This window comes from Eulemur rufifrons, chromosome 2 (assembly GCF_041146395.1).
Source record: "Eulemur rufifrons isolate Redbay chromosome 2, OSU_ERuf_1, whole genome shotgun sequence".
NCBI lineage: Eukaryota > Metazoa > Chordata > Mammalia > Primates > Lemuridae > Eulemur > Eulemur rufifrons.
This window is the reverse complement of record NC_090984.1, coordinates 98942905-98964122: the sequence shown is the minus strand read 5'-3', so window position 1 is coordinate 98964122 and position 21218 is coordinate 98942905. Positions and strand designations below refer to the sequence as shown.

At 40.2% G+C, this 21218-nt stretch overlaps 1 protein-coding gene across 1 annotated transcript in view; it reads right to left on the bottom strand.

Annotated features, from left to right (window-relative positions):
• The window catches only part of RGS6 (regulator of G protein signaling 6), a 541364-nt gene that overhangs the window by 508252 nt on the left and 11894 nt on the right, over positions 1-21218 (bottom strand). Inside the window, exon 2 of the mRNA XM_069465091.1 lies at positions 8806-8909. Coding sequence (XP_069321192.1) covers positions 8806-8889 — 84 coding nt within the window. The 5' untranslated portion in view covers positions 8890-8909. The remainder of the gene's footprint in view (positions 1-8805; positions 8910-21218) is intronic.

The window sequence follows — 21218 nt, the reverse complement described above, 5'->3', positions numbered from 1 at the left end:
TGAAGTAGGCATATGTCTATATATTTATGTCTTTGCATATATTTCCATTCCCTCATTGGAATACATTTTTAGAATCAAGAATACTAATCAAAAGCTCTATTTTCTGTTTTGATTTGTATTTGTATCGGCAAACTAATAGAATCTTTAAAAGTAATCCCCCTATCCTCCAATGATTTAAAACTTATTTTTTCACAGATTAACTATTAGCTTTTAATTTCTCTTGTTCAAAATCCTGCCAACAGGGAATGTGCTCTGTGACCATTCAAGTTCTCCAGAGGGTAAGAATACTGCAAAGGAGTGTCAACAGCAAGAGTGATAAACTGCCAAAATGTAAAATCTTACACTCTCTGAAATGAAATGAGGGGAGAAAAATTGGAAAGATGAAATGAAGACTTAAACACACCAGAGGTTTTTCAAATGAGAAAGTTATACTCATGGAAACACATCCTATTAAACTACATTGAGCTATTCCCCACACTAAATATACCATCCCTTCATCTGTGGACACTGATACCACTGGTCTGGGACTTGCCTGCACGCCTGTCTCCTGCCAACCAAGATAATGTGATGGGGGAGCTTTTCTTCCAGCAAGTCTAATCCTGGGGGAAAAGGAAAACAGAACAGTTTTTTTCCTAAGGCGATTTAAAAAAAAAAAAAAAAAAACTTCAAAAAATTTAACGAAAGGAATTTTAAAATGCAGACTGAACAATTAAATGAGTTACCCCAAACACTCTCTGAAGTTAGTCCTTGGGAATTTTATTTAATGTTGAAAGAAAAGAAGAGAAAAGAGAAGACAGAAGAGAAGAGAGAAAGAAAACAAGCCCTAAGTGTTCAAGACCAAACATTGTTTTAAACATTCTGACATACCTGGTTTTAAAGTTTTGCCTGGGTTAGCTTTTTATAAAAAATTTAAAAGAAAAGCTAGGAAGAAGGAACAAATAATAAAATGTGTGTTTATTTTAGATTATGAAAACCCTAGAATGTTGGAACTGAAGAATGCTTTTGGGATCACCCAGACTAGCTAACCCCACTTCACAAATGAAAGAACTGAACTTAACAAAAAGTAGAAACAACTTAAGCATGGCCAAACATGAGCTAGTGGTGCAGCTAGAATAAATACCCAGATATCTCGGTCCAGTTACATACTCTTTCCACGGCACTCTTAATTTATCCATAAACAGGGAAGAGAGGGGCAGGCGATCCAGTTCTACAGGTATTGGGTTCAAAATTTTGTCCCAGGAGACTTTCTGAGAACTCCTAGGTATAACCTAGTGAAAAGACCCCATGTCATTCCTGCTCCTTACCCTCAAATCCTCCCTACATCTTATCAGTAACCAGTCCAGTTGATTCTCCTTCCTAAACATCTCTCAAACATGTCTATCCCCTCATCTATATTACCACTGCCACTGGTTTGGACATCATTTTTCCTCTCTTGAATTCCTGTAAAATCTCCAAACCTTGCCCCTGCCCACGATCCTACCCTTTCTCCTACACTCTCCCTCTACACTGAACTCTCTCCACGTTGACCACACGTTGAGCTCCACACTGACTTCTCTACTTGAGATCCCATTCCCCACACTGAACACACGATTCCCCCACTTTCAATCCTTTTATGGAGAATTTTCTCATCAAGTAAAACAAAGTCTCAATGGTTTTCCTTTGCTTGTGGGATAATACCTTGCATGAGTTAGGGTCTTAATCAGTAAATAAATGACACACATAATATAGGACAATTCAAGGAAAGTTTATTGCCAAAATGACCAAGTGTAAAGAAGCATGAGGGCACAGAGCAATTATAAAGGAAACCCCTGGCTAGTAGAACTATGCTGTAAATTAGCGGTCCCCATCCTTTTTGGCACCAGGGACCAGTTTCATAGAAGATAAATTTTTCGTGGACCGGGAGATGGGGGTGGAGGGGAGGCAGAGCTCAGGTGGTGATGAGAGTGATGGAGAGCAGTTGTAAATACAGATGAAGCTTCACCACTTGTCCACCACTCACCTTCAGCTGTGAGGCCCAGTTCCTAACAGACCATGGATTGGTACCAGTTCACAGCCTGGGGGTTGGGGACCACACAAGAAGATGGCTTCTAAAATGGCCCACAATGATCTCCTGGATTCCAATGACTCCTGATACTCAAACCCTCATGTAAACCCTTCACCTTGGCTGAGGGCTGAACCTAATGACTTGTTACTAACAAAAGGGATGGGATATCATGTCCAAGATTAGGTTATAAAAGACTAAGGCTTCCACCACCTACCCACCCTCCCTCTCTGACTCTTCTTACTTGTTCACTCTGATGAAACAAACTGCCATGCTGTGAGCTGTTCTGTAGCAAGGAACCTAGAATGGCCTCTGGCCAACAGCTGGTGCAGAACTGAGATCATCATTCCAAACAGCCCTTAAGAGACTGAATGCAGCCAACAGCTGCATGGGTGAGCCCAGTTGAGACTCCAGATGAAACTGCAACCCCAGCCAACATCTTGACTGCAGCCTTCTAAGAGACGCTGAGAGCCAGAGAACCCACCTAATCTGCACATGGATTATTTAACCCACAGAAACTGTGACATAATCAATGTTGTGTTTAAGCCATTGACTTCTTGGATAATTTATGACACAGCAATAGATAATTAATACACATTGGAACCACCCCAAGCCCCAAACAGATGAGTAGAGGAAAAGGGTGTGACCATCTAGAAGAGGGGAGTGGCCTGCCTTGAGAGAGTCAATGACCTTCAGTCAAGGCGTCTAGCAAGTGCAAGACCTTGCAGATCGAAAGCCAGGGGAAGAAACACCCTGACTTTGCTCTTCTCCTTCCCTCCCATCTCTCCTCAGACTTCTGTTGACCAAACTTGATTGAAAGATAGAAGTCACAGGAGCCCTGTAGACGTGGTCCACATGGCTCAGCCTCTAGGGCAGAGAGCAGCATGTAGAGAGGTAGAACATGGGTGTGGAGGCACAAAGCAAAGATATCCGTACAAGTTCCAAACTACCTGACGTGACACATAAGGTCTTTTGCGATCTGACCTTGATTTACCTATATACCTTTATTTCTCAATCTTTCTAGCTCCATGAAAACAGCCACTTGCAGTTTCCAGAACTCAGTATACAACATCACAACTCTGTGCCTTTGTACATGCTAGTCCTTCTGCCTCCTGCACCTTTTCTCCCCTTTTCCTATTCATCTTCCAAGAATTAAGGCAGGTCCAAATCCTCTGGATGTCTTCTACGACACCATCATCTCCCTTCCCCCTCAGCTTGCCTCTACCAGCACTGCAATTGCTTGTTCCCTACCTCTTCCCTCACTGTCCTATGGGCTCATTCATGACTCAGCCCTAACATCTAACATATCTGGCATACAAACACCACTTCATACATACTCACTGATTAGTTTCTAATCCTCATCCTGCCTTGGTCACCAGGACCTGCAGGTTTCCAGACTCTCAATTATGTGGGTTCTACCACTGCCATCTGTGAATTCCAAAACAACATCCTAGTCCTAGCTTCCTCCATAGCTTTGCCTCTTCCAGGCTAGATTTTTCCCTTCTTATTGCATGCCACGGCCAATGTAACTAAAATAGTGCTACGTTTACTTTCTGGAAGTATGCCTAAACCAACTTCTGCCCAGGACTCCAAGGGCCCTAGCTCATTAGGGAAAGTGACCTTGGGGTATCACAGCAACACAAAGGGTAGACTCACCAGCAGAAAAGGAGTCAATAACTAGAAACTAATGGGTAAAGAAAGCCATCAACAACAAAGCTATACAACTACCCCTTTGATATACAAGAATATTGGCTTTTTCTTCTTCCTCTAAAACTCCTAATTCATCCATGACACTATATATTATTGACATTGTACAATGTTGCTACTTAAATGCTGTTGCCGTTACCTATATAATATACAATTATATAGGTAACTGCAAAATAATTGTACAATTGTCTTAAATCTTATTAGCAAGCCAAAAAAAACAGGCTGCCACCAAGAAGATACTTTATCTAACTTTCCCTGTTGAATGTTAAATCTTTACAATTAATATTTTTTCTTCCAATGCCTGACTAAATTGGGTTTAATCTCAATCCAATTTAGATTATCTACAACTGTCCAAAATATTTCCAGAAAAGTTCAAAAGACCTTTAAATGTGCATAAAGTCTCACAACATTGTTTTAATATCAAGGAAGTATATTAGCTTCCAAAAGATCAAAAAATTATAGAATGGAACTTTGAAATCATTTCAGAAAAGTACCTGCACATTATTTAGATCCATTCCTTCACTTGGCAGAAGAGGAAATGAAGTCAAAGTAATATTTTATTTATTAAGCTAATGCTGGATATACAGAGGTCATTTTTTAATTCTTCTTTCTATTTTTCATGAACACAGAATATGTTCTTTTTGTGTTGGAAATATTTCATAATTAGGAAGGAAGAGGGGAAAGAAAGAAAGAGGGAGAAAGAACAAGAAACAGAGTTAGGAAGAGGAAGTTTCCCATGCAGAGAACCAAAGCTGGAACCAGACACCTAGAGCCCTCAGACCCCAGTTTGGCATCTTCCACCCCACTGTACTGCCTCCTGACCCAAGCCTGGGTCAAGTGAAGATATAATTTTCTCTGTCCACCCACCATTTAAGAGCCCAAAGTTCTACCAAATCAAATTGCCAGTCTAGTTGGGGAAAAATGTCAAATATATCAAACATTGTTAATACCACTCAGAAAACCAAACAAATTCAGAAAGCAACCTAATATTACTCAAAAGAATTCCTAGTCATAAAAGAGGGGGAACATTTCAGAAAATCTTTACCCAAGAAACAGAAGTCCCAGCAAGCAGAATGAAACTGTAGCAGTACAAATGTGAGACATTAACCCATGCTCACTCTTCCAGAATGAGCATGAAAGCCAAAGTTCCGCCACATATTATTTTCATCAATTTAATGTAACCTATGGCTACTGGACTCCAACAATGTGGCAATAGCAGTTTGTGGTTGATGACATGGTAGAACCATGGTGTGTAGAAAGGACACTGACGGGGCAGCCAGGCTTCCTGGATACAATCACAGCTTCCCTGGGAAATTGCTGAGTAACCTTAAGCAAGCTAATCATCCTCTCCAGACCTTTCATTTTTTTTCATCTATAAAATAAGACAAGAAAATCTCTAAGATAAAGCTACTAAAGCCCCTTAATTCTAACACTAGGATAAGAGCTTGGCACTTCTACATCTTGAGAGATCTACAAATAATTATGAAATCAAAACTCTAATTCAAAACACCAAATTTCCCATTACTTTGCAACACACACTATACCTGGATATTGTAAAAGATGCTAAATAAGTGTTTTTCAAGCTTAGTTGGGCATCAGATTCTTCTGATAACATCTTGGAACTCAGATTCCTAGGACCCAGTTGAGACCTATAAAATGAAAATGGCTTGTGGAGGGGGTCCTTTGAGGATTGGCATTTTTACAAAGCACCCCTAACTGATATGATGTATAGCTAGATTCAAATCTCATCATTCCATCGGGCAATTTGATAACCCAGGATCCTTAGGATCTAGGAATATTAAAAGGGTTAACAGGTCTGGGTGTCTTAACAAATAATTAAGGTTTTCTTTTAAATATATCTTTAATGTAACCAATACATTTTTCATACATACCTCCAATCCAAAATGTGAATATGAAGGATGAAAAACTAAGTTAGAAACTCTGTTCAAGTCAATAAATAAGTCATGCCTTGGGAACATGCTACTTCTCACAGTTAATGACATGAAAACATGAAAAGAAAATGAAGAGTATTCTGAAAAGTGTGGGGGCTTAAGAAATCCACCCCTCATTACTCATATGTCAGAAGGTTACCATTCTAAATGGCATTTAAAAGTCACAACAACATTATGGACATAATCATCCCACTTATTACTCAAAAGTTTACCAGAAGCTTCATTTCTCTAGAATTGGCTTTTTAAATGTCAGCGTCTGAATCAACACAACACAGTCCAAGCAAAAATTTCACACTGAAAATGTGTGACAACAAGAGAAAGAAACAACAAACGAAAGAAAACAAAAACAAAAGTACCCTTTTTTAAAATGTAAATTTTAGTTGTAGATATCTAAGAAAAGATTTGATTTGATGGTTACGATCTTGAATAAATGATTACACAAAAAGGATATCCATAGAAAATGCTTTCAATTGCCATTGGTTTCAGGCTTCAAGATTTGACCTTTACCGATACCTTGAGGATAATGTCCTACTGTGGGTAAGTTCTTGGTCCTAGCCAAACGGCAGGCTACAGCTCTGGCAGTAGAAATTTATGTGACTATCCCATGGTTCAAGTACCACCATGGTGTAAATAATTATGTCCAGTTAACTAGGTTTAAAATTATTCCAGGGCCTGGGTCCACATTGTGCAATAAGTGTACCTTCTTTCTTTCTAATAGATTGAACAGATTCAACGTCCCTTTTATAGCAATTAATTAATATAGTAAATAACACGAACACACACATACCGTTCACAAATTTGTCACAAGGAAGCAAGAAATATTGTCATTACTAGTGGTCATTTCTCTAAAGAACTATAACAATTGACAACTTTGCTTCTAAAACCAGAAAAGATCCCCTAATACTACTCCGAAAGTAAAAACTAAGTTCTCACAAACCTGTAGGAAGTTTTTTCCTTTCAATATAATACCAAACATGCTAGTAGAAAGGCGTTCAGATTGCATGACCTTTACATTTCCTATTCATCTTTAATAATCCATGGATTTTGCAATCCCTTGAATAATATAAAAAATATTTATATTGTTTCAATGTGTCTCAAAAAAGCAACTCAGTGTATGAATTTACTTTAGTCAACTTATTAACATCACCAACATTTATACATTTTATAATTTATTTCCTCCCCAAGTGTCACTGTCTCTACAAGACCTAAAGATAAAAGAAAAACAAATATTCATTATAGACCACATTATGGGACAAGTAGGATATAAGATGCCTACTCACTTTATCTAAATAGATCTTCACAATAACCTTCCTCCTGCATGTTTTCTTCTTTTTATAAATGAAAAAATTTGAGGCTCATGGAAGTTAAATAACCAACTTAAGTTAATACTGCTAGAAAGTGTTAAAGTTGGAATTTTAACCCAGGTCTGACTCCAAAGCTTATGTTCCTGCCAGCCTGGCACAGGGTCCTGCAGTTTGGGGTTGGTTAAGAAGGTAACAATGAATAAACATCTTTCTATGATTTTGTATGATGCTCCACTAATTGCTTAGCCTCATTAATCTATGTTTTATTTATAATTTAATAAGCATCTTTCTTAGAGATGGGTTATCTAAGAATTCTCTTGCAAAGCAAAGATTACAGAATTTTACACTCAAAGCAAGAACAATTTGAGAGCTCTATTTTTACAAGGAAAAGACAAAAATTTGCCATATTGATCATCCAGGAATATCTAGTCCAACATTGCCCATATGATTAACATAGATAGAACACAGTCTTACAGAATGCACAGAACTGAGCAGACAACTCAGACAGTTACTGAAATGAATGAACATTAACTCATTTCCTTGTTAACATATAATGTTAGGCTTAATGTTCACAAACATGCAAACATTAGGAAGGTGTATAATAAGAAGCAATTATTTCCCCAAATTCAACATGTGCAAAAATAAACGTATGTGCCATAGTTTCTTCCTTTAAAATGAATTTTTCTTCCAAATGTCCCTATTTGAACTCATAGCATCAATGGCTTTCATTCACCCAACATCAAAAACCTACTCATCTTTGACCCTCTACTCACTCTCCTAATTCCACATTCAGTCAGTTTCCAAGTCATTTTTAATTCAAACTCTTTAATACTTCTTATCAGTCCCTCTCACTTCTGAAAGCATTTCCCAGGCAAGATTAGTGTCCTTTTTACCTTTCACACAGATACAGAAATATCCCCTCTAGAGCCTCCACTCTATCTTGATAACAATCCCCTGGGCACACTGGGGCAAGACGCATAATTCCAAAAAGATATTGATCTTACAATTCCCAGCACACAGGTTTGTCACAATTAAATTGCCTATAAGCCAACACTAAAATCTGGCTCCATTCAGCCTCTCTTCCTAAAATCTTACCTTCATTTACTCCTTGTAATTTACTGTTTACTTTCCTCAGCTCTGTGCCTCTTCTGAACGCATCTCATCAGCTGGAATGTTCTTCCTCTCTGCTTTCCACATAAAGCAATCCCATCCATTCTTTAAAACTGAGTTCAAAGACCACTCCTCCACAAGCCTATTCTGACAGCTGTGGCTGGGAGAAATCACCCCCTCCTCTGAGATTATATAACACTCTACATGCTCCACCATTTTGGAAATTAACATTCAGACTCTATTACACTCAGTTGTGTATATCTTATATCTCCTACCAACTGTAAGCATATCTCATGTGAACATACCTCTGTATCTCCCATGGCATTCAGCCCAGACCTTGTACATACTATGAGTTCAAAGAACCTACATTAATAAATCTTACATTAAAGCCTTTATACTGAAGGAGAATATGTCTCCAACTGCATTGCTTAGGCAACCTTTGGATTTAAAGAAAACTAAACGGTATAATATTTTTCAAATGTTAGATACCAAGTGTTCAAGTCTAATAAAACTTAACTTGCTTGAATTTTAGAACGAAAGAATCAGAGGATATGAGAAGAAAATATTCATTTATGAGTCAAGGCAATTTAGGCAGAAAACATCTGTCTTGCCGCCAACCCATCAGTCAGCCCCACACAGAACACGACCCTACACACAGGCAGCACGCACAGCATTTAACCAGATGCCTTACTTTGCAGTAGACTATCATGTTGGGAGAACTCTCCTCTGGGTCCGCAATCCCCACCGCTCTTTGATCCCCGGATCCCTGAGCCATCCTGGGCGTCTTCACTCACACTGCAAAAATAAATGAATAGACCATTAAGTCAGGAAGGAATTATACAAAGAAAGCTTTGAAATGCAAAGAACTAAGTATCTTTTGGCAGATGTCATGAAAACAAAAAAAAAAAGATATAATTTCTTATTTTTCCTCATTTACTTAAGAGGTATTAAAAAAGGAGGGATAATTGTGGTCTTACTACCCACATACATTCTTCTAATCCCAAAGCAACATGTTCTTTATTTTCAGCCCAGAATCATATACCCTAGGAGTGAATATATGCTGCTCTTAAATAATCTCCTGAAGACAGATGAAGCCAATCATTTTGATGTTGATTTTGTCTTGCCAAAGCTCATTTTCTGATTAATTCTGTGCATTAAAATATGAATAATTTATTAGGGAAATGCAAATCTAGACCACAATGAGGTACCACTTCATACCATTAAGATGATTATAATTAAAAAAAAACCCTCAAATAAGTACTGGCAAGGATATGGGGAAAGCAGAACCCTCATACATTACTGGTAGGAATATAAAATGGTGCAGTCACTGTAGAAAACAGTATTACGGTTCCTCAAAAAGTTGAACATAGAATTACCAAATGATCTAGCAATTCCACTTCTAAGTACAAACCCAAAATAACTGAAAACAAATATTCAAACAAATTCTTGTATGCAAATGTTCACAGCAGCACTATTTACAATAGCCAAAAGGTAGAAACACCACAAAATGCCCACTGGTGGATGAATGGATAAGCAAAATGTGTGTATCCATACAATGGGATATTATTCAGCCATAGAAAGGAATGAAGGACTGAGACTTGCTACAACACGCATGAACTTTGAAAATATTATGCTACGTGAAAAAAGCCAGACACAAAATGTCACATATTGTGTGAGTCCATTTATGTGAACTATCCAGAACAGGTAAATCCATAGAGACAAAAAACAGATTACTAGTTGCCAGCGGCTGGGGTGAGGACGGCGTGGGGTGACTGCTTAATGGATACTGGGTCTCCTTCAGAGATGATGAAAATATTATGGCACTAGATAGAGGTGACAGTTGTAGAACACTGTGGATGTACTAAATGCCACTGAATTATACACTTGAAGATGGTTAATTTTATGTTATGTGAATTTCACCTCAAGAAAAATGAATATATTTAATTTGGTCTTTTTAAAAGCCTGACAACAGTGACACAATAGGCATGTGGAATTTTTGAGTAAAGAAGCAAGTTCCATTCTTGGTGTGGCACCATGTTAGCTGCGCGACCTTGAGCAAGTTGAATAACCTGTTGGGTTCCTTTTGTTAATTTCTGTTTAGCGAATGCCTGCTCTGTGTTCAGAATCATGCCAAGGCCCCTTCCTCTACGCTACTCTCATCAGTAAAACGCGAATTCCACCGGGTTCCGCCCAGGAAGGGTAGAAAAGCTGAGTGTGAAAGTATGGTGTAAAGCCATAAAAGTCCTATACAAATGTTATCACTAATCTAAGAACCTGCCTGGGCTATTTGTACAAAATTCACAGGCTTTTCATCAAAGAAACTTTTATAAATACCATACTTCACAGAAAAGGTAATTTCAATTTATAATAAAAACTCGGGAAACATTGTATTATAAAATAAGTTGGTACCAAAGGTCATTCCATAAAAACAAATCTCAGTGAAAGAGGGAGGAGAGACAGGAATTCGTAATTTAGGCTAAGAATTTAATTGCCCAAAATATCCCATTTGAATAACATCGCCTGCTTTCTTCATCATTTATGAATAAGGATGTTTTAGAATTAGATTACAAAAAGAGATAAAGAGCATCATTCTATTATCTCTACCCACTGTAATATCAGTATTTCTATGAATATAGTACTACATGGAAACACTGATTATTATTCCAATCAGTGGCTTTTAAAGTTAAATGAACAACACGGTTCCATTTTTAAACAACTATTTAGTTGCCTACTCCCTTGCCTTAATACAGAATATGACAGGGCATGAAAAACAAAAATTGAGCCCATTAATGTTTGCTCATTTATCTATGAAACACAGCCCTTGTGGGTTTCTGTTGCTGTATTTTAAAATGAACACTTTCACTTTAATGAGCGTATTCTCTTCCGCCTAGAAAACTGTGTTATCATGGTAAAGTTGGACGTGACCTAGAAACAAACGTGTCAGCTCTCCCTCTGCCTATCCCTGGCCTCCCCCTCCCACCCACAGAAGCATTTCTGGGTGTTAAAACAGGCTGATGTTCCAGGGTCTGGACTTCAAACTACTAAGTGAACGCAGACAATCTTTATGTTAGGAATTTTAGTGAGTCTACTACTCAGTAGAAAAGCTTCTATTCTGGGTTCCTCTATTAACTCATTTTTGAAACTCAGACAAGCAATTTAACTTTTCTGTGTCTAGAAAGAATCATTTCTAAAATAATAATGTACCTACCTTCTAGTCCCTATGTCAACAGATGTCAGAGAGAACTGGATGTGAAACCTACATAGGTAGGTTTAAATTAAATTCATTGACTGCAAGGCTGGGGCTCATGAAATTAAAGGACTAGATTTTCATTCATTGCAACATGGTATAAATACTTCTTTTACATGGGGTACAATGGAAAGAAATAGGAGTTTTTTAAATTTTGTGGTAGAGAAAAAGAGAGCCTTCTTTATTTTATTTATATTAACATATACTGCATGTACATACACATAGTAAATAATCCAGGGACTTTTACTTTAATGTTTGAAGAATGTCAGTGTTTTTTCTGCAAACACATAGCTGCATTTCAATAGAAAGAAAGTGTGTTAATATTATTTTCCAGCTGGGCGCCGTGGCTCACGCCTATAATCCTACCACTCTGGGAGGCTGAGGCAGGCGGATTATTCGAGCTCAGGAGTTCAAGACCAGCCTGAGCAAGAATGAGACCCCGTCTCAACCAAAAAAATAGAAAGAAATTATCTAGACAATTAAAAATATATATGTATAGAAAAATTAGCCGGGCATGGTGGCACATGCCTGTGGTCCCAGCTACTTGGGAGGCTGAGGCAGGAGGATTGCTTGAGCCCAGGAGTTTGAGGTTGCTGTGAGCTGGGCTGATGCCATGGCACTCTAGCCTGGGCAACAGAGTGACACTCTGTCTCAAAAAATAAAAAAATAAATAAAAATAAAAATATTATTTTCCTATAATGACTCATGGCTAACAAAAGAGGAAAACTGAAAATAAGCTAAGACCATGCATTCTACAACCTCCAAGAAGGGACAATATAGCTTAGTGGTTACAAGCTGGCCTCTGTCATCAGACAGATCCACATCTGAACCCAGACTCCACCACTTACTGGCTGTGTGATCTGGGGCAGGTTACTTCACCTCTCTGTGCTTTCTGTTCCCTTATCCATCACAAATCACAGTCCCAGCCCAGGAGAAAGCCCTCTGAACTGGGAGGCCTGGGTCGTCCCCTGCTCTGCAACTAGCTAGCTGTCAGAAGCAAGTCAAGCCACGGCTTGTCTAGACCTCAGCTGGACATTAGCTATAAAAACCAGCATCCTTAAAGTTCCTTCCAGCTTCAATCTAGAACCTCAGAACTTCAAAGTTTTAACTTTGCTTCAAAGGCTCTCACCAGAATGTTCCATGCCACCTCTCTCCACCGTCACTGCCTACCTAGCCCTTCTCCTCTATTCATGGCAGTGCTCTCCGCTGCACGTCTCAAAGAATCACAAAAATCCCAGGGTGGAGTGCCCCCAGTCTGACTCAGCATCCCTCCCCATGAAGTAATTCCTGTAACACCGCCACCCGCCACTAGGTTCTGTGAGACCGAACATTTATTCTTTGAGCAAATGTACCGAGCATCTACTTTCACAAGGCTCCACGCTAGGCCCTGGGGATACACAGAGAAATCAGACACAGGCGCTCTCCTTAAAATGCTCAGAGTCCAGTAGAGGTAACAGACATGCTCACAAGGGGGACATAGTGATGTGTAAGTGCTCCATTATGATGGCACAGAGCAGGAGGAGGTGACAACTGAGATCGGAGTAGAAGGGTGATGAGGCGCCGGGGGAGGCGGAGTTTGCCATTCAGCCCAGGCTGCAGCACACAGGGGCATGGAACCCTGCAGCCCCAGGAGGGGGTTCAGCACCGCGCTAAACCCACGGGAGAAAAATACCACGAAGATGATCTGATCTCAAAGAGATTAAGGGGGAGACAGCCAAGAGTGGAGGGTGAGCTAACAGGGACTGGCACCTACCTGAATTCATAGGACTTCTTCGTTTCCTTGTGGATTAGGGATTTCCCCCGCTAGAAGGCCAGTTCTGCATAGGCAGGGGCTCTGTCGCTGGGTTCACCCTCTGTCTGTGGCACCTAGAACAGGGCCTGGCGCATAGTAGGTACTCAAATATTTTCAAATGAATGATGGAACTGATGAGATTCCACCAAAATGCAGTGGACACTTTCTGGAACATTCATCTGGATAACAAGCCATTAAAACTGCCCCCAAATGAAGGCTCTTTACCAAAAATGACCCATGTGTGGAATCACAGGTGAAGATTGTCCCCAGGGTTTATTGATAGGGGCCAGCCCTAAACTCAGGAATTCACAAGCAGTTTGTAAGAAGGTACTACATGGGGAAGGTAGAAAATACAGTGAGGAGAGACCCTGTGAATAACAGAACAATTGAACATCTGTGACAAACAGATTAGCAAAGCCTGTAAAAGTCAGGACTGTGCCTGCAATTATTCCAAACTTACCTGGCATTTGTAACTGGCAGTTACAACAAATGCCTGCTGTTTTCTTTATAGCTCAGTCCCTCTGGAGCAAGCACGGCCTAGGGTGTAGCAGACAATGACGCTGAGCAGAGCAGGAAGGAAGGGGCTCGATGACATGGAAAACGAAGGAGCTTTGAAGCCAGGCTGGGAATCACATCGCAGCGCTACCCTCACTGAGGCTATCGAGTGGCCTTTGGCAATTGATGTTCCCACCCTGGACTTCCAGCTCCTCATCTGGAAGATGAGAACCCTCTACCATGCAGGGTTGGTTTTAAAGACGTCACGTAAACGCCCTAGCATAGGCTGAACGTAGAGACTGACCAGCGGTCTTGTTCTGGGCCAGTATTTGGCCAAGTGTAATTTGCAGGCTACTGGCACGAGAATCAATGGCGAAGCCCACTCCAACCCTCACCCTCCGTTCTGACTCCTGCATCTGAGATGGAGCCTTCAGCAGTCTGACGACCGCCTCAGGTGATCCTGATGCAGAGCTCGCTACACGGAGGACGACTGCAATTACCCTACAATGCCACTAAAATCATCATCACATGCAGCTAAAAGCCTTAAACATCATGCCTGCCACTCTTAGTGCCCAGCCCTCAAAACCTATTCAGGGAAATGTCATGTAGGAGAGGTAATCACAGCCTGACTGTGATATAGTCTGAATATTTATGCTGCCAAATAAGAATTTCTGTTGATATTTTACCCTCTCCTCCATGTTATATCAGATTCACGTTGTTTGCCCCCGCCCATTAAAATCCAGTGGATTTTTTTTTTTCTGACATCAGCAATGTTAAGCACTTCAGAAAAAAAAAATTTACAAGATGTGTGCTAGCTCAGTAGTACAAGCTTGTTTATATAGCTCTAATCTGACTGAGTGGGCAGGAATCTCAAGGGGAAAGAAGGAAGAACAACAGCTCTAAATAACAAATAACTCTTTCTGTTATAGCAGAGTCTGCCAACTTGACATCTCCTATATACTCAAAGTTCAAATCCTCAATGACAGATCGAGTGTCTGTTTCAGGTAACAAACCAAAGATCTTAAAGCAAGGCAATAGTGCTCAACCCCTAAAGGCTGATTTTGGTGGCATTGCCAGGCACCCAGAATTTTACTGGGATATAATCACCTGATCATTTGAGGACTTCAGTTAGAATGCAATGGTTCCCGAAAGCCTGTCCAAGGAACTGAACCAGACCAGCAGCCTCAGAATAAACTTGGGGAGATTCTAAATACATATGTTCCTCAGCAGGGCACTGTGGCTCACGCTTACGCTTTGGGAGGCCAAGGTAGAAGGATTGCTTAAGGCCACAAGTTTGAGACCAGCCTGGGCAATATAGCGAGACCCCATCTTTACAAAAAATTTTAAAACTTAGCCAGGCATGGTGGCACATACCTGTAGTCACAGCTATTCAGGAGGCTGAGGGGGTAGGATCATTTGAGCACAGGAGTTCTAGGCTGCAGTGAGCTATGATCCACTACATATGGCCACTACACTCCAGCCTGGGAGACAGAAAGTGTGAGCTTTCTTCTAAAAAAAAAAATTAATTTTCAAAAATAAATATACATACTCCTGGCTCCCATGCGGGTACTCCCTGGAGATTTGTAGTTTAACCGGTCCCCAGGTGATTTGGAAGTGTAGCCAAGTTTGGAAACCACTGACCTAGATTCCACAGAGCCTGCCTTCCCTTCACCTGATCCCTTCATCCCATTCCATATTGCCTAACGTCTGAGCAGACAGGCTGATGCGGGGCTCCGTTAGCTTCCCTTGTATTAAGGCAGAAACTCAACATAATGGATAAAACAAAGGTCCTGGGGTCAGAGAACTGGCTCTCAATCCTGCCTATGCCACTTCAGTGCTGTGAGACCATGAGCAACATACTGAGCCTCTCTGGGCCTTGGTGTCCTCGTCACTAAAATGGGACACATACTAATCACCCTGCTACAGTGGCTCTCAGCCTGGTCTGCTCAGTACAATCACCTGGGCCGCTCTTCACAGCCACCACAACAGGTGGAGGTTATTCCCAATCTATTAATACATGAGAAAATGAAGCCTGGAGAACCTGGGTAACTTGCCCAAAATAACACAGCTTGTCCGCCAAGGAACTAAAATCCAAACCCAGGACTAACTCCGATGCCCATGGTCTTTCCCACAAACACATCAGTGAAATCCAGCAGGTCTCCAGTGAAACCCAATGCAGAAAGTATTTAGTGCAAAGCCTGGTACATAGTAGGTCCTCAACTAATCTGTGTTTCCTTCATTCCACTTCCTAGTTTATCAGTGAAATTGACTTCTCCCTATTAATACTACCTTAATATAAACAAACACAATCCTAAATTGCTACAGTTGCCTGACAGCCTAAACAAATCAGTCTACCAAAGCTGCTTATAAAGAAAAGTATTTTACACTCCCTATGTTAAGCAAAAGTCCTAAAATTGATCTGGGAGGGAGAGGTGGAAAGTCGGCCACATAACGGGATGTGCTGGGCCTGGGAGTCCTATTACTCCAATCGCTGCTGGAAGTGCAGGTACAGCCAGATGCCACCCAGGCATCCTCTTCCGAGGGCTCCGAACTCCATCCGCCCTGCTCTGGACAGTCTCAGCCCTGCCGACTCCCCACAGACCCGTCCCACTCCTTGATCTCCTCTTCTGTAAACAGTATGCCCACTGTGTCCTTCCACTTCCTCTCTGAACTTTGACCTTCTATGACCTTCATGGAAACTTGCCTTCCCCTGAGGACATCCCCTCCCCGGCAGCCCAGCTGTCCTCACCCCATATATCTTGAGAACAGGAAGTAGGAGAAGCATCCTCCTGGCTCTCCGCTGCTGCTCCGAACGATTTCCCTCCCTCCTTCTGACACAAATCCCTGCTGGGACACTCAGGCCATCTGGCTATGCCACTGTCTACCCGTCCTCACTGCTGTTTTCCACCTCCCGCCTGCTTGTGCCTTTTCATTTCCTGAAGACTCCCAGCCTCCAGCTCTCAGAGGTTTTCTTCTCCATCGATCTCAGTAACTTTAACACCAAAGACCTACCTGAAAAGTCGGTTTCTCAGTTCCTTGTTTCCCCACCTGAACCTTCTTCCTCCTCAGCCGCCACCTCGAGTGAACCTTGTCATCACCAGTGTCTGTATCACCTCAGCTCCGGGTACAAGCATCCCCGACTCTGTCCACCTTTGCTCTTCCCAGCTCCCTTCCTCCACACACACTCCAAACTTCCTTCAAACTTACTTAGACAGTCACTCCACTGAACGCACAACTTGTTCACCATCCATTACTACTCCTCACTCTGCCTTCACTGTCTGCTCCCTGGTTACAGTCACTCCCAATCACTCCCTTGCAAATACCCTCTTCTGCCACACCTCCCCCTTGCGATGTCATACTGCCCTCGCAAAACTCCAACACTGATGGAACCCACACGTCCACCAACTCCAAGCTCACATCCAAATGGATGAATGCTTTGGGGTGGGGAGAAAATCACACAAACAGGCTGACTGGCTGCATTTTAAATTCATGACCACAAACTTTAAATGAGTAGTCAACACTGCCCGCCAAACCTAAAATGTTTTCCCACCAAGCTTGCTTTCTCCCTTTTTGAATTGGCTATCTCCTATCTTGTTCTTGCTCACACTTAACAGAAAGCCTCCATTGATGGACTCACTTCACTGAAGAGGGCGAGGGGTGATGGCTAACGCCTGTAATCCCAGCACTTTGGGAGGCTGCGGCCAGAAGTTCGAGACCAGCCTGAGCAACAGAGTGAGACCACATCTCTACAAAAAATTAAAAAAAAAAAAAAAAAATTACCCCAGCACAGTGGCACATACCAGTAGTCCCAGCTGCTCAAGAGGCTAAGGTGGGAGGATCACTTGAGCCCAGGAGTTTGAGGTTGCAGTGAGCTATGATGATGCCACTACACTCCAGCCTATTCTCTTCAAACACAAAATTCACTAAAGAAATGGAAGCCAGCAGAAGGCAAGTCCCTCATCTTCAGACACCCTCATCTAAGCCACCATGTTCTCCATCTTTCCTTATTTTATAGGGGAAAGTATTACTGCATTTACTAAAGGGAAGTTCTTCCATTTTGGCTCTTAATTGGATGGTTACAGAACATTCCTGCTCACTTACACACCACTGCCCCGCCAACAGGCTCCAGTATAAGAGCAGATTACAGCTCAAAGACCTCCAGGACACAAACTCCCTGAGGACGAGTACTTAGGAAACCTAAAGTCAAGAGAGAAGACAAAAGTAAGGACACTAGGGGGTTTTGAAGCCTCTGGCACATACAGCCACAGCAAACACTAAACATAGCCCAACTCCCAGCCAGATTAAATCAAACCGCACGTAACCGCTATCTACCTCAGTTCCTATTACTCAATACATCATGTCTGGCTTTCAACAAAGAATTACAAAGCATGCTAAAAGGCAAGGAAAAAAACACATTCTGAAGAGACAAGCAATCATCAGAATCAGATTCAGATATGACACAGATGTTGGAATTATCTGTGTCATTAACAGACAGGAAATTTAAAATAACTATGATTTAAAATGTTAAGGGTTGTAATGGAAAAAGAAAATGGTAATGAAAGCAGAAAGACAGAAACTCTTTTTTAAAAAACTCCTTTAAAAAGGAAATGCTAAAAATCAAAAACACTGTGCAAATGAAGAACGCCTTTCCTGGGCTCATCGGCAGATTCAAAATGGCCAAGAAAGAATCAGTGAACTTAAAGGTCAATAGAAAATTTCCAAACTAAAAAGAAATAGGGAGAATTACGGGAAAAATTTTTTAAAAAATGACATTCAAGGACTGCAAAACAATATCAAAAGGTGTAACATAAGTGTAATCAGAACTCCGGAGGAGAAAGAGAGAAAGGAGTAGAAGAAATATTTGAAGAGATAACGGCTGAGAACTCTCCAAAATTAATGACATACAACAAACCACAGATCCAGGAAGATCAGAAAACACCAATCAGGATAAATACTCACCCCGCCTCCCAAAAAACTACACCTAGGTGCATCATATTCAAACTGTAGAAAACAAAAGACAAAGAGAAAATCTTGAAAGAAGCCAGATCCTCACCTATAGAAGAACAAAGATATGAATTACAGAGCCCTTCTCATCACAAGCCATGCAAGCCTGAGTGTGGAGTGAAATACTTAAAATGTTGAAAGAAAAAAAAAAGACACCCACTTAGAATTCTACATCTAGTGCAATTATCCTTCAAAAGTGGAGGAAAAACAAAGACTTTCTCAGGCAAGCAAAAACTGAGGAAATTCATCCCCAGTAGACCTGCCACGCAAGAAATGCTAAAAGTTCTTCTGAAAGAGGAAAATGATATAGGTTCGAAACTTGGATCTACAAAAAGAAAGAGCAAGCAAGGGAGAAGGAATAAAGGTAAAATAAAATCCTTTATTTTTCTTATTCTTAATCTAAAAGAAAGGAATAGCCCCTTTTGAACAATGTTCGTGAGATAGGAAAAAATATTTTCTAAAAAGATTAGTAGATCAGTCCTAACACAGAGCTGTGGAATAGCCCTTGACAGTCAACTAGCTCACAAGTTGGTAAACCAGAGCCCATGGGACAAATGTAGCCTGCTGCCTGTTTCTAGACCATCTGTTTGCCAAGAATGGTTTTTACATTTTTTAGATGGTTGAAGGAAGTTAAAAGAAGAATAATATTTTATGACACATAAAACTGTATGAAATTCAAATTTGGGCCTATTAATAAAGTTTTATAAAAAAACACCCATTTGTTTATTCATGGCCTATGATTGTTTTTGCACTACAATGGCAGAGTTGAGTAGTGGCCCACAAATCTCAACATATTGATTGTTTAGTCTCTTACATAAACATTTTTCCTGTCCCTTGAACAAGTCTAAGTCTTTATTCTTCAGAGGATGACACTAAGGCCTGGGGAGGTCAAGGTGTATTCGAATGATCTGCTGCTTAGTAATATGGCCAGCATTAGAACTTGGGTCTTGAGATCCCAAATGCCTCTCCTCTCACATGAGGGGACTGACATTTTATAAGGATGGGTTCTAAAATTATAGCTTCTCATACGACTGACGGTAGGGACTGCAGAAGTAAAATTTTATTATTCTCTTATTTCACATGAAAGAGTGTATGACTGCTAGAAAAGAAGTGGGAGTGACAGAGAAGCTTTGCCAATTTTTATACACAAGAAGGGGATGACTAAGAGATGAAGAGGATGACATGTTCCCAGGGGACCCAAGAAGAAAAGCACTCTGATTGGCTTTTTTTTTTTTTTTTTAAAGAATGTCAGTTTTATTTCTTGGGATCTCATTGTTTTCTTTCTTTCTTTTTTTTTTTTTTAAAGAACAGGTAAAATCAGTATGTTTATACCCTAAAACTAGGCATTTAAATGTAATATATGGTGTATCTCGCTATGCCTCCATAATGCATACATTTGGAGCAGCAATAGGCTTTTCCTCTTCTTAAGATAGCAAAACTTAACAAAAGAAAGATCTATTCACAAAACTCACCAGCCAGAAGCAATATAGGTCAAAGAAATAACAATTGAATAGGTTCTTGGGGGTTAGTTTTACAGTTTTACTCATACCATGTAGATGGAAGACAAAAATAGTACAATTAGAATGTACAGTACCACTTCCTACAATGAGGATCTAGCTTGTTACAGATCAACTCTCAAGAACAACTGGAAAAGGTGGATAAAACATATATTTAAAAAAGAGTTCCCAAGGCACTGAGTACACACAGGATCAAGATCCAAGGGAAAGGCAGGTACAGAGGTGAGCCTGATATTCCAGGAACTATTGCTTTAAAGTATTGAGCCAAAGTCAACAAATTGAAGAGCATTCATGAAAATATTCTTAGTCAAATTTGCATGTAAGGGGACTTGCTTAATCTGTCAAAGGGTATTTGTAAAACACTTACAGCAACCACAATATCTAATAGTCAAACTCTGAAAACATTCCCACTGAGAATAGAAATGAGACCAGGATACTCACTATCACCACTTCTAGTCCCCATTATATTAGAGGTCTTAGCCAATGCAAAAGGCAATAAAAAGAATAACAAAAGTCGCAGTGATTAGAAAGGTAAAAGTAAAAACTGTTTTGCAGGTAATTTAATTGTATACATGGAAAATTCAAAATCATCTGCACAGAACTATTAGAATTAATAAGCTAATTTAGCTAAGTCACTGGATACAAAGTCAATAAATAAAACTCAATTGTATTTTTATATATCAGCAAAAAAAATCAGAGAACATGTTTTTCAAAGTTACCACTTACAATAGCATCAAATAACTTCAAATACTAGAAATATGTCTTTAAAAAGATGCGCAATACTTTTACAACATAGAGGGATACAAAAACACTAACAGAAATGAAAGATCTAAATAAACATAGGGATCTACCATATTAATGGGTTGAAATAGTCAACACTGTAAAGATATTCATTTATTGCCCTTTTGGGCTAGAGAGGTAATGCAATCCCAATCAAAATCCTATCAAAAGATGATTTTAAAAATTACATAGCAATGCAAATGGCTAAGAATAACCAAACTATTCTCAAATAAGAACAAAGCTTGAGTACATACACTACTGGATATCAA